Consider the following 16,029-nt stretch of genomic DNA (forward strand, 5'->3'; position numbering starts at 1 on the left):
CAACAGAAATCAAAGTAGCAGTGGGCCTCTTCAGGGTCAGAGGGGGAGAAATGAAGAGTAGCCCCCAGGCTGTCATCACACCCACCTCACACCCCAAACCCACAGCACCTGCCTCGTACCCTGCACTGATGGGGGTGATCAGCTCCGTGGCAGTTGTCACTTTGGCTTTCACTGTCATGATGTTGAGGTTCATGAGGTAGTAGAAAGTCAGGTGAAGCACGCTGTCATCTGGAAGGGAGGAAGAAAAGAAGGGATCATTTCTGAGTCTAACAGAGCTGAGTCTGTAGTATAGCAAAGAAGAAATTCAAAGAGGCTTTCTAATCTTTTACCATGAAAACAAAAATGCAATAGCAATACGATGTGGAGTCAAAAAGAGTAGTTGCCTACAAATTCTTTTCTATTCTTCCCTTCAAAAGGAGGAGGAGCTTCACTGCCTGGCCCTTGAGTATAGGTTGGACTTGATGATTCTGCTTCTAACAAATACAATAGTGGAAGCCAAGGTATCGAGGTGACATCATTAGTAATGAGACCCAGTGATACCATGTACCCCTGATGTGAGGTGATAATGACCACATATTTTCTACTCTTTCCCCAATTCCATAAGTTCAGTCTAATCAAGAACATAAAAGAAAAAAAGAAAAGAATGAGGAACTGTAAGCTGGGCACGGTGGTGCACATCTGTAATCCCAGTGGCTCGGGAGGCTGAGACAGGAGGATCAAGAGTTTAAAGTCAGCCTTAGCAAAAGCGAGGCCCTAAGCAACTCAGTGAGACCCTGTCTCTAAATAAAATACAAAACAGGGTTGGGGATGTGGCTCAGTGGCTGAGTGCCCCTGAGTTCAATCCCCCAGTACCAAAAAAAAAAAAAAAAAAGAATGAGGAGCTGTCACTGCCTAAAGAAGTATGACAACTAAATGTAATGTGGTATCCTGGCTTGGGTTCTGAAACAGAAAAAAGGACATTAGTAGGAAAATTACAGAATTCTGAAAAGTGAACACTCAATTTATAATAATGTCAAAATAAAAAGACTTGTAGTTAATAGTATTAAACCAATGAAATTAACACTGGTTTTGATCACTATACTGTGGTTAATTAAGATGCTAACATCAGGGGAAGCTGGATGAAGAGTAGGTGGGAAGCCTGGGGTGTAGCTCCTGGCAGAGTACATGCTTAGCATGCACAAGGTGCTGGGTTCAATCCCCAGTACCCCAAATCCCCACCTCAAAAAAAACGAAAGTATATGGGAACATTTATATATTATCTTTACAACTCTCACAATTCTACAACTACCTCAAAATAAAAAATTTTAAAAATGAAGGGCAAAGAGAGGACCATTCTACAGAGCATTCTGTCATTTTTGTACAAAATAAAGGGGTAGAGGATAAATACACAGTTTCATAAAAGCTTCCAGATGCACAGAATGTTTCTAGAAAATGGATAAGAAATCTGTATCAATGGTGGTCCTTGGAGGTAACACCAAGGATTAGCATCTGAGAGCCTGGGCAAGAAGGAAACATTTCACTGTTAACTCTTACACTGCCAGAATACTTTATCATGTTCTACTTTTTCCACACAAAACCAGTTTCAAAACATTCTCTGCAGAATACCAAGTTCTAAATACATATTTACTAAATTAAACATGTTGGTTGTATTCAAAATCTGCATACTCTTGCAACTTATTTGGATTTAGCATGTCAAATTCAGAGAGGGGTGTAGTTTTATCTTGTGTCTCTTTTATGTGTGTGTGGGGGGGGGTACCAGGGATTAAACTCAGGTACTCAACCATGGAGCCACATCTCCAGTCCTAAATTTTTTTTTTTTTTTTTAATGTGGTGCTGGGGATTGAACCCAAGGCCTTATGCATGCAAGGCAAGTACTCTACCAACTGAACTATATCCCCAGCTCCCCAGCCCTATTTTGTATTTTACTTAGATACAGTGTCTCACTGAATTGCTTTGCACCTTGCTTTTGCTGAGGCTGGCTTGGAACTCAAGATTCTCCTGCCTCAGACTCCCAAGCAGCTGGAATTACAGGCATGTGCCACCACACCTGGCTTGCCTCTCTTATATGTTTGGAATTTTGTTGGCTGTATTGTTATGGTTAAGACTTAAAAAAAAAAAAAAAAATCAAACAATGAAAGCAAAACAAAGAGGAAAAACAGAAATAGGAGACCAAAATAATTTTCAGGGCAGAGGGGCTCCTGGCTTGCTGGATCCCTGCATTTACAGTAGTCCACAATTTATGGGATTCCCCCAGGATGAGGAGAGTGCAACCAGACCTTTGCACTTCAGGTCAAGCATGACGGATAGCGGGTGCCTCTTCAGCATTTCCTTGCGCTTGTCATCCAACTGAACCCCCAGGGTGGGTCGCCGCCGTTTCTGGACAAAGGAATGAACAGAATCAATGAGCACTGATCATAGATACCTCTCCCTTCCTCCTCCCTCCTGGACCTGCTGCCTCAGTTCCTAAGGCTGCCCAGCTCCCCTTCCCAGCAGCCCTGTCTTCAATCATCTTTCTTCTGCTTTTGGGGAGAATGGCACCCCGACAAGAAGAAAGGATGCTCACCGTGGTCTGCTCCTCCTCAGCATCTGAGTCACTCTCATCATCTGCAGTCACACAGAGAAGGAAGTGAGAGGTGAGAGGCCTCCAGAGGCTCTCTGAAGCCCCTCAACCAAGAAGGACCAAGGGACCCAGACTCTGTGTATGTGCTTCTTATTCAGTATAAAAAACATGGTGATGAAAAAAAAAAAAAAAAGGTTCATAATCTTATCACCCCTGTTTTCTACAGGGCTTTTAAATGTCATTTCTATGGAGCAGAAGCACATTTCCCTGGGGCGGTGATAGCAATATCAATACAATAATAACAACTATTCAAATAATCAAGAGTTGTTGCTATGGTGCCAAGGATGATGCTAAGGGCCTTGCAACCATTACTTCCTCACCTAATCCACATGCCTACATGAGGCTACGATAAGTAAATTGAGGCTCAAAAAATGTTAAATACCTTCCCTAGGGTCAGTGAGCTAGTGAATGGCAGGGCTGAAATCCAAAGGCAGCACTGTTGAGTCTAGGAACTGAGCTCTCCTCTGTCTACCCCAAACACTGACATTATTATCAAGTTTCCTGCTACAAAGAACCAGTCCAGCTAATTCTCAAAGGACTAGGAATGCCCTTGGGTGGTAATTTGGGTGTCCCTTGGGAGGGGGGCCATCCCCACCACTATGTTACCTTGGGAGTCCTCGGGAGGCTTGAACAGAGCCTTGGCCTCGTCCACGCTGCCTTCAATAGCCACAGACAAAGTCTTATCTGGGGGCAAGAAAAAGTTTCATGGGCAAGCTGCTGGGAAGGGCACCAAGCAATGTAGGCAAGTCACCTCAGGGGCTGCATGTCTTCCGCTTCTGCCCCAGTTTCTCACTAACTGGGGGTGGAGGGCAAAAGCCCTTTTTCTCCACATGGAGATCTTTTCTCCATCATTTACCAAGTACACCAAACTTAAAGTGCAGATTCCAGACAATCATCCCAAGACTAATGGTGAATGCCTCTCTGTTTAGGCTAACACCAAGGCACAGATACTCAAACTCAGGCTAAAGCCCCATGGAACTCTTCAGTCAACTGTGCTGCAAGTCCGCATCAAAAAGTTCACACCTGCCAGGCAGGTGCAGTGGCGCACACCTGCAATCCCAGCAGCTGGGGAGGCTGAGGCAGGAGGACCACAAGTTCAAAACCAGGCTGAGCAACTTAGTGAGGCCCTAAGCAATTCAGCAAGACCCTGACTCTAAATAAAATATTAAAAAGGGCTGGGGATGTGGCTGAGGGGTTAAGTGCCCCTGTGTTCAATCCCCTGTAACAAAAACAACAACGACAAAACAAATACAAATAAAACCAGTCCATACCTGTCTACATCCCAGAAATAACAGCTCTCACCTAAGTGCTTACTCTCTTCTGCATGACACCAAGCACCTCGCTAGCATCATTTCATTTAACTGGGAGGCAGGAGAGTAAGTAGGGATTTGGATGCTATAGTCTGGTCCCACACCTAGGTCCCTCTTCCTCCAATGCCCAGACACATGGCCTAGAAAGTTAAATCACTGCTCTGAGTCTCAGATTTAGGGATTTGATAAATAGTATCTTCCCTATTGAATGGTGAAAACTATTTATAATTTTAATCATAAAATTATTTTTAAGCTGGGCGTGGTGGCGCATGTGTGTAATCCCAGTGTCGTGAGAGGCTGAGACAGGAGGATCACAAGTTCAAAGCCAGCCTCAGCAACTTAGTGAGACCCGAGCAACTCAGTGAGACCCTGTCTCTAAATAAAATATAAAAAAAGGACTAGGGATGTGGCTCAGTAGTTAAGCACCCCTGGGTTTAATCCCTGGGACCAAAAACAAATAAACAAAAAAATTTTTTTAAAAAACTCAGTTTTGAGGCTGGGGATATAGCTTTGCAGGACAGGGCTCACCTAGCATATGTGAGGCCCTGGGTTCTAACCCCAACATGGTCAAAAACAAAAAAAAGTGTTTTTGATGAAACTGAGTATGTGAGGAAGGGATTAAAAAAAGAGAGAGAGAGAGAAAGAAGTTTGTTTTTTTTTTTTGGGTGCTGGGGATCAAACCCAGGGCCTTGTGCTTACAAGGCAAGCACTCTACCGATTGAGCTATCTCCCCAGCCCCAAGAAGTTTTATTTTTATCTAATTTTTAAAAAATATTCTTTTTTAGATGTTGATGGACCTTTATTTTATTCATTCATTTACATGTGGTGCTGAGAATTGAATCCAGTGCCTAACCACATGCTAGGCAAGTGCTCTACCACTGAGCCACAATCCCAGCCCCACAAAAATGAAGTTTTTAATCTTCATAACAACCCTGTAGGAAGTTGTTATTCAACCCTATTATAGGAGAAATAATATTATTTTAACTATTTTGATATAAGAAACTTAAGGTTCAGAGAAGTTGGAAACCACAGCCAGGAAGTAGATAAACCAGGATCAGCTTCGTTCAACTCTAGCTCTAGCCTAGTCTCTCAAGGCTGAGTTAACAGCTTGTTCCACATACCTGGCCTGAGGTCTACTGAGTGACTCCTTGGGTCCTCTTTGTGGAACTCTGGGGGCCTAGTGTTATGAAGTTGGGCCTCCTTCCCTTTTTTTTTTTTTTTTGTGTGTGTGTGTGGTGTTGGGGATCAGACCCAGGGCTTGAGCTATATCTCCAGACCCTCCTCCATCCTTAAGGGTGCAGAAAGTCACATAAGTCTGAAACAGTTTGTCCAGCTGCAAACTCCCCCAACGTAGCAGACTACTGTCTTATCTCTGACAACCACATACAAACCATTACACCCCACCCCAAATAAACTGGTTAACTCCCATCAAGCAATGGCAAATGCCAGAGTATTTCTTTTTAAAAATTCTTAGTGGTACTGGAGATTGAACCCAGGGCCTCACACAAGCTAGGCAAGTGCTCCACCACTGAGTCACATCCCCAGTCCCAGAATGGTTGTTTATACTTGAATTCCATGGGGGGGAATGGGAGTGAAAACAATATGAATTTTAATCACAAAAGAAAAGAAAATTACTCACCCTGTCTAGGGGGCTGGGAGGAGGATTTCATATGAGCTGATGATGGAAACAGGAGGGAGAACAAAGGGGAGGGAGAAGATGAGAAGGACCAGGAAGACACAAGAAGAGAGACAGTAATGTGTTGGCGCCCATGGCTGGGAGGAGAGGCATGCACTGGTGCAATATAAGTCTGTCTGATGCAATGGGGTGGGATGGGGTGAGGTAGAAAAGTTTAGGCGCTGAGTGGAGGCTGCATTAGGGCAAATGCAAACATTTTCAAAACCTTAGCAGAGTCCCAGGCTGCACGTAAGCATAATGAGGACGCATCTTCCCACCTGGTAATCCACCGTAAGGACATGCAGCCTGTTTTGAAGCATAGCGGAAGCCTGGGAGAGCTGACTGGGAATTGTCTTCACCAAGCGCCACCCTTCACCACCACCCGAAGCAGAACAGGAGGCACCAATCTACCTGCCAAGCGTGCCTTGATAGAGTGAGCACCTGGGAGCCCAAACAGGCTGTCTGGGCACTGCCTGGGCCTGCATCCAGACAGGCTTATGAAAATTTCAAAGCCATCCATTCTGAAATGCCCATTAGGTTAGTCCAGCCTCAGGTCAGCTGGTCAAAGCAGCCATGCTGGGTGGTGCAGAGGGAAGGCAGCATCTGTCACCTGAGTGCTTCTGGCAAGGTTGGGGAGCTCCTTGGCAGGCAGTACTTCCAAATGACTCAATAGGCCATGGCTGCTCCTCCCATAGCCCTCCTCCTCATCCAGCCCCCATACTCACCACAGGCCTGCCCATATGCAGTAGCCTGGACAAAGAGTACGTAGAGGGGAGGCGGCAGGTGCCTAGCTGTCTCATACTGCTTGTGAGCCTGGTCAAATGGCATGAACAAGTACTCCTGCACCGGGAGGGAAGCCTGTGTGCAACAAAAAGAGGGTTTTTGTTTTTGACTTTTTTAGCCTACCCACATAGGAACACGCGGTTACTTTGTGACTGACTGTAGTTTGGGTACCAGGGACTGAACCCAGGGAAGCTCCACCACTGAGTTACATCCCCATTTCTTTCAAATTTTTATTGTGAGACAGTCTTGCTAAGTCTAAATTACCCAAGCTAGACATGAACTTGCCTCAGCTGCCTCAGCTTCCCAAGTAGCTGGGATTGTAGGTGTGCAGCATTGGGCCCACTGTATGTAGATTTTCTTTTTTTGTTTTTTTGTTTGTACTGGGGATTAAACCCAGAGACATCTTTACCACTAAATTAAATCCCCAGCCCTTTCTTATTTTGTGACAGGGTCTCACTAATTTGCTTAGGGCCACACTACCTTGCTGAGGCCGGCCTTGAACTTGTGATTCTCTTGCCTCAGCCTCCCAAGTCACTGGGACTACAGGTGTGTGCCACTGTACCTGGCCTGTACACAGTGTTTTATTCACAAAATGATACATGATAGACTAAAAGAATGTATAGGTGGAGAAAAGGTCACAGAACTGAATCAACTGTATTTTTTATACCAGTCAGAGAACAAAAATGAAATCATAAAAATATCCCATTTCCAATAGCACCAGGAAAACATCAAGGGGCTGGGAGAACAGCTCAGTGGTGGAGTGCCTGCCTGGCAGGAGTAGGGTCCTGGGTTTGAGCCCAAGCACCACCCAAAAAACGAACCAAACAAATAAACAAACTGTCATGTTCAACATCACTTGTGCCCAGACAAAAGGAAAATTAAAACAATAATGAGATACCCTCCAGAACAATATCACACTGTTGGCAAGGATGTGGAGCAATCAGAACTTTCTTATGGTGCTGGCAGGACTTTCTGTAAATCAGTATGATCGCTTTTGAAAACCGATTTCACATTTACCAAAGCTAAATATATGCACGGCCATATTCTATATGACTCAGCAATTTCATTCCTCAGTATAGTCAACAGAAATGTCTACACAGGTGCACCAAAGGACACATGTAAGAATGCTCACAGCAGCATTATTTACAAGAGCCCCAAACTGGAAATAACCAAAATCAAATACTAAACAACAATGAAAATAGATGAAATGGTACTCACAATAGCACAAACTACTATGAGTACTATTCATCTTTTTTAAAAACTTTTTTAGTTGCTGATGAATTTTTTTTATTTATTTATATGTGATGCTGAGAATCGAACCCAGTGCCTCACACACAGACTGAGATACAACGCAGTTCACTATTTATCTTTTAAAAGATAAATTTTACAAACATACTAATGAGCAAAAAAAGTCAGACACAAAAGAGTATATACAATTCTATTTGCATGAAGTTCAAAAGGAGACAAAACTAACCTATGTTAGAAGTTGAGATACTGGCTGGGGTTGTAGCTCAGAGGTAGAGCACTTGCCTAGCATGTGTGAGGTACTGGGTTTGATCCTCGGTACTACCTAAAAATAAATAAATCAAATAAAGGTATTATGTACATCTACAACTAAAAAAATATTTAAAAACATAAAGAAGTTGAGATAATAGTTATGAGTGGTAGATCGTTTCTGGGAGTGGGAATAAAGAACTCTAGAAAATTGGAAAATTCTCTCTTGAATTTGGGTGGCTATATAGATGAGTTTGCTCAGTGAATATTCATTCATTCAGCTGTACACTTATAAGTTGCACGCTTTTCTATTATTTTGGTGCTAGGGAATAAACCCAGGGCTTTGTGCATGCTAAGCATTCACTCTACCACTGAGCTGAACCCCCAACCCTATAAAATTATTATTACATTTTGAGATATGAGGCTCACTATGCTGCCCAAACTGGTCTCAAACTCATAAGCTCAAGTGATCCTTCTGCCTCTGCCTCCCCAGGAGTTTGAAAAACAAACATGCATCACTGCACCAATTATTGTTTAAAGTAACATATGTATGTTATATCAGAAAGTTGTAGGCAACTTTATAAAGCAAAACCTCCCAGTTTACAACCCCCAAAGGTAACTGTTAATGTTTTGTATAAATACAGACTCTTTCTTCTAAGCATACATAAAACACATACACACTTATAGATCCACACAGATTCTTTGTGAATCAAAATATATAAATGAGATCATGTTCTACAACTTGCATTTTTTCCTCTTAATACTAATAATAGATCTCCTTCCTGTCCAGTTATTCTGTACACCATTCCATACTTCAATCACAGCTATAAGGCCATACTACATGCCAGGTATGGTAGCATACACCTGTAATCCCTGCAACTTGGGAGACTGAGCCAGGAGGATCACAAGTTTGAGGCCAGCCTCAGCAACTTAGCAAAGCCCTAAGCAACTTACTGGGGGAGGGAGTGGTGAGTGGGGGTTGTGGTTCAGTGGTTAAGTGGCCCTGGGTTCAAATCACTGATACAAAAAAAAAAAAAAAAAAAAGAAAGGCTATACTGCATAAAAAATTATTTAACCTAGATCCTATTTACAGTGTCCAGTTAACTGAAGAAAATTTAACTATATAGAGGATTTGGAGTGTTGAGTACAACCAAATCTTTTCATTTCCATTTTCTTTTACTCTTTCTCTTGTTATTTAGTGCTACTGGAGAATATTTTGTTAACAACTCTAATTCTATGCTTACAGTTGAAGGGAGGAAATGAAGACCTTGCCAAGTCCTAGAAAAGTGAATTTATAATTTCTCTAGGGCCCTTTTACAAAGTTCCTCCGTATTAGCCATTTATCCTGCTTCATAAAACCATAAGGATTTTTAGAACAAATCTAGCTTTACAATGCAAACAAAAATCAGGTCACCTATATAGAAAGACTTCTATTTTATAGGTAAAGTGGGAGCTTTTCCTAAGGTACATAATGGATTTCAAATGAGTCAAGTTCTTTTCAGAGGAAGCAGATCTGCTGAGCAGTCTGCCCTGAGGTCTCCTCAGCAAGATGTAACAGACATCCACAGGAAGCATGTTTAGATGACCTGAGATAGGACGGGGATGTAGTTCAGTGGTAGAGCACTTGCCTAGTGCGCATGAAATCCTGGGTTAAAAAAAAAGGTTCCTAGAGACTGTAGGGGTAATGGGGACCAAGGAGGGAGGTTAACTGAATTTGTACAATCTGAAAAACTATGTGACATAGACAGGTTTCTAGATAAAAAGAAAATGCCCATTGCACGTGCATATATGTTCCTGAAGCCATCTGGTCAGCACTTCTTTCTTTTTTTTTTTTTTTGCAGTGCTGGGAATTAAACCCAATGTCTCATGCACACCAGGCAAATGCTCAACCACTGAGTTACACCATAACCCCTGGCCAGCGCTTCTTTACTGCACAACACAAGCTTGTTGTACAACCAGGGAGGAAAGCAGACAAGACCATTCATATATTGTACTCAGATTAGGGTAAAACCTGGCAAAGCCCAAAGGTAACATGGCTTCTGGCGGCCTCTGGGCAATAGTAAAGGTAAAGCAAACGGCTGGCAATCCTCACCTGCATGATGCTGTTGAGGCGAGGCTGAAGGCTGCTCAGATATTCCTTCTTCACCTCAATCTCCTTAAGAATCTTCTCCTTGTTGGACAGGCACTCTCGGTACTTCTCGGCCAGCCTGAGAGGGGAAACAACATGGTCACCTGATGCCTTGAAGGGACATCTCAACAATTAATCTAGGTCTAAAAATATGGTATAAATATTTTTTCATACTGGAATTTTCATAGTTGCTTCTCTCCTGTTGACATTTTCCCCTTTCATAATCTGTACAAGAATTCTAGGGCTTTTGATTGGCACATCTTAGGAAGGCCCTAAAGCAAGATCCTGCCTCAAAATAAAAAAATAAAAATAAAAAGGGGATGTAGCTTAGTGCCAAAGTGCCCCTGGATTCAATTCCCACTACCAAAAGAAAAAAGAAGAAAAGTTACTTTAATGGTCAGGTGTGGTGGATTCTGCCTGTACTTCCAGCTAATCAGAGGACTGAGGCAGGAGGATCACTTGAGCCCACAAGTTGGGATTAGCCTGAGAAACACAGTGAGACTCCATCTCAAAAAAAAAAAAAAAAAAAAAAAAAATCACTCCAACTTTCTATTAATAGCCTTATGCAAATACAATATTACCCATGATGAGGTTGATCAGGTTTAAAGTCTCAAAATAAAACAAAAAGGGCTAGGGATGTAGGTTAATGGAAGAGTGTTTGCCTAGAGGTCCTGGGTTCAATCACTAGTACCACAAAAAAACAAAAACAAAAACAAGATTTGGTCTTGGAGACTATTTTGCTGGTTCTACAGTGCTTGGCTCTCTGATCCCGGGTCATGAGAAAGCACTATCACTCTACAGTTAACAAGATCAGGAAGGATAAGCCAGGCATGGTGGCGCACACCTGTGATACCAGCAACTCAGGAGGCTGAAGCAGGAGGATCACAAGTTCAAGGTCAGCTTCAGCAACTTAGTGAGACACTAATTCAAAATAAAAAAAATTTTTAAAAGGGCTGGGGACGTGGCTCAGAGGTTAAGCATCCCCAGGTGCAATTCTCAGCACCAAAAATAAAAAAGCCAGGAAGAAGTAAGCACTACCTTTTCCGTTGCTCCAGTTCCCAGTCTAGACGTGCCAGGGTCTGCTGATGAGGGTCTCCCATGGTGACTTCAGCTTTACTGATGTCTGGTGGAGCCTCCTTATAAAATTCCTCCAAACTGACCAGGTCTATTTCTTCGTGCTTTGACCTACAGGAAAAAAACAGATGTCAAGCTGCTGTTCTCAGGAACACAAACTGGTACAGAGTTCCTCCATCTACACTCACTCAGCCCTACTCCACAACTACTCAAGATACTGGAATTCAATTTTAGAATATGCTCATTAGCAGATGTTTCAGTATGATGAGCGGTCACTGGTGATATGCAATAGGTTCCCTGTCCATGCTGTCCAATCTTTTTATCTATGAATTAGCTAAAGACCTGGAAAGGATGTTTACTGAATTTACAAATGTCTCCCAGCTGAGCAAGAGAGCTAACAGCTGAAAGTCAAAATCGATACAGCCTAGACCAAACTGTCAGGTTGAAACCAGGACATGTCAGGAATAAACATAAGCGTCTGCACATAAGTTTAAAATGCTAATTAGTAGCATAGGATTGGGGGGACATCCAGTATGCCAGAACAAAATGTGAAAAAGATGAAAGGTTTTAATTGTTTTATGAATAGTGACATACTGATATAAAAGAAAATAAAGACAATACTTTTTGGTCTAACTACATGATGCTGCACCCTGATATCAAATGTGTCCCCATTCATACCAAGTTTGTTACAAATAAGACCTGCCTTCTTTCAGTTTGCACAAACATGTCTGTCCAAGCAAGAATACTTTCCTTTGTCTTTCCACTTACTCTTTCCTCTATCTCATCTTTCAGCTTGGTTTTACCAAGAGGTATCACTTTCTAAGATTACTAATAAACCATAGTTTGTTCACCTGAAGACAGCTAAGGAGTAAGAGGTTCAGGTTCCAAAGAATAAGATCCATATGCAAAAATGAACTGCTGTGCCTTCCGAGAGGGAAACTGGGTCAAAGGTTAAAAGGATGTGATTGGACTGGGTGCACTGGATTACACACCTGTAATCCCAGTAACTTGGGAGGTTGAGGGAGAAGTTGGAGAGATTCTGTTTCAAAAATAAAATGTAAAAAGGGCTAGGGATGCAGTTCAGTGGTAAAGCATTTCTGGATTCAATCCCTAGTACAAAAAAACCCAAAAACCAACCAAACAAACAAACAAACGAACAAAAAAAGGTGATTGGAAGCAAGCTGCTCCCATGTAATGTGCCCAGGAATCAAATTGGTAAAGTAAAGGCTCCTGCTGGGGAGAGAGAACTGCTTTTCATCAACTGCAGAGTTCACAAACTCAAAAGGGTCAGAGAGGCTTCTGTGGTTCTTTGTGCAGCCCAAAACTACTGCTTGCAATTCTACCACTCAGAGTGATCTATTACCCTTCTCCCGATCCTGTAGTCCTTCAAACTCACTGAATTTCTTTTTAAAGAGACTGGCTCACACTGAGCTATGTAGGAAAACGCGGTTACAAGAGACCAGCTGTGTCAAAGCCCTGTGCTCCCAAACTCACTTAAACTCCAGACATTTGGTGATCTCCTTCTGCAGGTGCATCACCTCATACAGCAGGTTCTGTAGTTGCAGGTGATAGGCATCTACTTTCTGCTTAGCCTAAAGGAAAGACAAGGCTGAAGGTGAGCAGGTTAAGTTGGGGTGGGAGAGAGCATCTGTAAAATCAGAAAAGGAGAAAAGGGGATAGAGAAGGGGATGTGGAGGAGTGGGAAGAAGGATTAATTAAATCTTTCAAATATACCTCATGAGTCTGATCCCTTCCCTTCTTCAACCTGATATGGGCTAATCGGTTAAGCTTCTTCAGAGTCATGAAATGTACACAGCTCTGGATCCTTCGTTCTTCAATTTCAATTGCCTGTTGGCACAGAAAATGGTAAAGACCATTAACAAAACGTGCTGTTTCAGCTTCCTTCAGTCCCTCGCTGCCAACCCATCCCTATCCAGAACTAAAAGAAGACATCAGAGGGAACTCTAAACTATGGGTATTGTCCTAAGAGAAACACAAACAGAAGGGATGTACAAAGGAAATGCCTAAGGTTGCCAGGCAAAAACCAATTTCTACTTAGACTGGAGTGACAGGCATTGAAGATGGACCAGGTGCAGTCAATGAACAATTAGTATCTTTTCCTGCAGATCCTACAAAGAACTTCATAATAGCAGCATTGTGACATAAAATCTGACCTCTATTAATAGCATTACAGAATAATTTAAATGAAAATAACAAAAGTACATTCATAATGTTTGGATACAATAAAACAGATGCAATGTAATAAGCTTAATGACGGTGGTCAGCATAAGCACAAATAAGATTCCTAGGGAAAAAAATGGAAATAATTTTTTAATTTATCTATCTAGTTTTCAGACACATTACTTAGTTTTTCTGCCACTAGAGTCTGGCTTATTCATTTAACATTAATGATAACTTCAATTTGGTCGCTATGATTTACTTATGCATACTCATGCTATAACATCAAGGGAATTTATATGTACTATCATTTCTCAGCACTGAGCAAAATGCTGAATACTTAATAAATATTGTCAAAGAATGATGAAATCAGTTGGGTACAATGGCACATGCCTGGGGCTCAGAAGGCTGAGGCAGGAGGATCGTGAGTTCAAAGCCAGCCTCAGCAACAGAGAGGTGCTAAGCAACTCAGTAAGATCCTATCTCTAAATGAAATACAAAATAGGGCTTAGGATGTGGCTCAGTGGCCAAATGCCCCTGAGTTCAATCTCTGGTTCCCCCCCGCAAAAAATATCAAATCAAAATTACAAAAATAATTAATCATTCTGTATATGTATTACCATAATGAGTACTTGGGTAATGATGACAGGTTCCAATAAATTAATAGGCAGGGCTCTGGAGCTTCCAGGCTCCAACCATCTGATCATGGCTAGAACAAAAAACCAAGATCAAAAAGGGCCCTGGTAGGTGCAAAAAGTACCCCATCTCCACAGACCTACCAGGTTCGTGTCTGCCTGCTCCCATTCCTTACCATATCTTTGCCACCCCGGCTCTTCAGATCCTGGATCTCGGCCATCAGCCTCTGTAGCTCCTGGCACGTGTATTTATATAGCTCGTAGTCTCTGCCAGGGTCCCGCAGGTCCACTTCAGCCTCCTCGCTATAGTATTTACCTTCCTGGGGAGGCAACGAGAGAGGTCCCAGGTAGGGAATGAGTCTCCCTTATAGGGACTAGAAACACTTGGCTGAGATCTCTTATTAAACATGTACAACAACAATAAAGTCCCAAATCAGGTCACTAAAGGAAATGGTCCTCATATCAAATGTTTTTATTTTCAAAAAACAAACAAACAAAAATAAAAAACTTCTTTTACCTACTACAAAGTATGCATGTTTGGTGTCTAAAATTAAGAACGTAGAGTAATATTAAAAAGAAAACAAACATCCAGGAACAGTGGTACCTGTCTATAATCTGTGACTTGAGAGGCTCTGAGGTATGAGAATCACAAGTTCAAGGTTAGCCTCAGCAATTCAGCAAAGCCTTAAGCAACTTAGTGAGGCCTTGTCTCAAAATAAAAAAATAAAAAGGGCTGGGGATGTGGCTCATGGCTCAGTGGTTAAGTACCCCTGGGTTCAATCCCCAGTACTGAAGAAAAGAAAATAAACAGTTTCCTGTAATTTCACTTCTCAGCCCAAAACAACTCCATTGTGAACACTGAATAAATACATATTTTAAAGCAAGACAGAACTATATTGTCTATGCTGTTCAGTGCAACTTCTCATAAAAATACAGATTTCTGTCAAAACAACTGCATGATAGTCCACAGTACAGATAAACCAAATTCTACTTAACCAATTTATACTGATAGGTATTTAGATGGTCATATTAAGCTTTGGCAGACTTATATATCAAAATTGGTTTCCCCAAGGCTGGGATGCAGCTGAGCAGCAATGCATCTGCCTCGCATTTGGAAAGCCCCAGTTCCAGGAAAAAAAAAAAAAATTGATTTCCCAGTTTTTGCAGTAAACAGAAGACAAGACTTAAAAGTGCCATAATCAAAACTCAAAAAAGATAAGGTGGGGCTGGGGCTGAGGCTCCGTGGCAGAGCACTTGCCTAGCATGTGTGAAGCACTGGGTTCAATTCTCAGCACCGCATATAAATAAATGAATAAAATAAAGGTCTATCAACATCTAAAAAAGTATTAAAAAAAAAAAAAGATAAGGTTCTTCATTAATCTGATTTCCTAAATCAGAGAAAAGCATTGTTTTTATCTTTTCATAATATTCTTTCTTATATGTATCAAGACTCATACTGAATGATGAGTTTTAGATTGCAAAGAGGGGTTTTTTTCGTACCTGTTTATAAGTCTGTTCACGAGTTCAGCAATGAACACAGAAACGCAATATATATATGTGCACATATATATATATATATAAAACAATATAAAGAATTGAATATACACAAAATGCTAAAAGCTATTACTTTTTTTTTTTTTTTTTGGTGCTGGGGATTAAAACAAGGCCCTTGTGAATGCTAATACAGGCTCTACCCCTGAGCTACATCTCAGCCCATAATGTGTTTTAATTGAAATTTAAGCTAGTGTTTCATGATTCTATTTAAAACAAACAAGCAGACAAACAAACAAAAAACCAACAAGTCAAACAAAAACAGCCAAGTCATGAATTGGCTTGAAAGATTCAAGGACCGGAAAGACAAAAGGAAGAACACCCTGTTGACCACAAAAGCTCTCAGGTTCTGTGAGTTTAAGGTTCTGGTACCATCTTGGTAGCATATTTGGGGATGTAACATCTCTGAAGCTCCAGAGTTATGCTTTAGTCAAGCTTCCTTCTTCTGGCCATAGGAAAACTGGAGACACGCATCACACTGTGTAGGTACATGATGTTTAATACAGGCTTGTTGGTTCTTGGGATGCTGAAGCTAAACCTGATGTGACACACAGATTTTATGGGGCCACAGGAATTCTAGT

The 16,029-nt window shown here is 41.7% G+C and overlaps 1 protein-coding gene and 1 non-coding gene across 6 annotated transcripts in view; both read right to left on the reverse strand.

Moving 5' to 3' along the window:
- The window catches only part of Thoc5 (THO complex subunit 5), a 34,449-nt gene that overhangs the window by 15,763 nt on the left and 2,657 nt on the right, over window positions 1–16,029 (reverse strand). For 4 of the 5 annotated variants that reach the window (XM_047562576.1, XM_047562577.1, XM_047562578.1 and 1 more), the window contains exons 3-13: window positions 14,074–14,217; window positions 12,819–12,932; window positions 12,579–12,676; window positions 11,049–11,195; window positions 9,975–10,089; window positions 6,331–6,463; window positions 5,570–5,605; window positions 3,227–3,304; window positions 2,564–2,604; window positions 2,277–2,376; window positions 120–228 (exon numbers count right to left, since the gene is read on the reverse strand). In XM_047562576.1, the coding sequence (XP_047418532.1) occupies window positions 120–228; window positions 2,277–2,376; window positions 2,564–2,604; window positions 3,227–3,304; window positions 5,570–5,605; window positions 6,331–6,463; window positions 9,975–10,089; window positions 11,049–11,195; window positions 12,579–12,676; window positions 12,819–12,932; window positions 14,074–14,217 (1,115 nt within the window). The remainder of the gene's footprint in view (window positions 1–119; window positions 229–2,276; window positions 2,377–2,563; window positions 2,605–3,226; window positions 3,305–5,569; window positions 5,606–6,330; window positions 6,464–9,974; window positions 10,090–11,048; window positions 11,196–12,578; window positions 12,677–12,818; window positions 12,933–14,073; window positions 14,218–16,029) is intronic. The other variant, XM_047562580.1, reaches the window with a different exon arrangement.
- LOC124992031 (small nucleolar RNA SNORA40) lies at window positions 15,322–15,442 on the reverse strand. The gene has a single exon (XR_007110037.1). It is a non-coding gene; the product is annotated as a small nucleolar RNA SNORA40 (small nucleolar RNA).

Source organism: Sciurus carolinensis, chromosome 8, assembly GCF_902686445.1.
Source record: "Sciurus carolinensis chromosome 8, mSciCar1.2, whole genome shotgun sequence".
Classification (NCBI taxonomy): domain Eukaryota; kingdom Metazoa; phylum Chordata; class Mammalia; order Rodentia; family Sciuridae; genus Sciurus; species Sciurus carolinensis.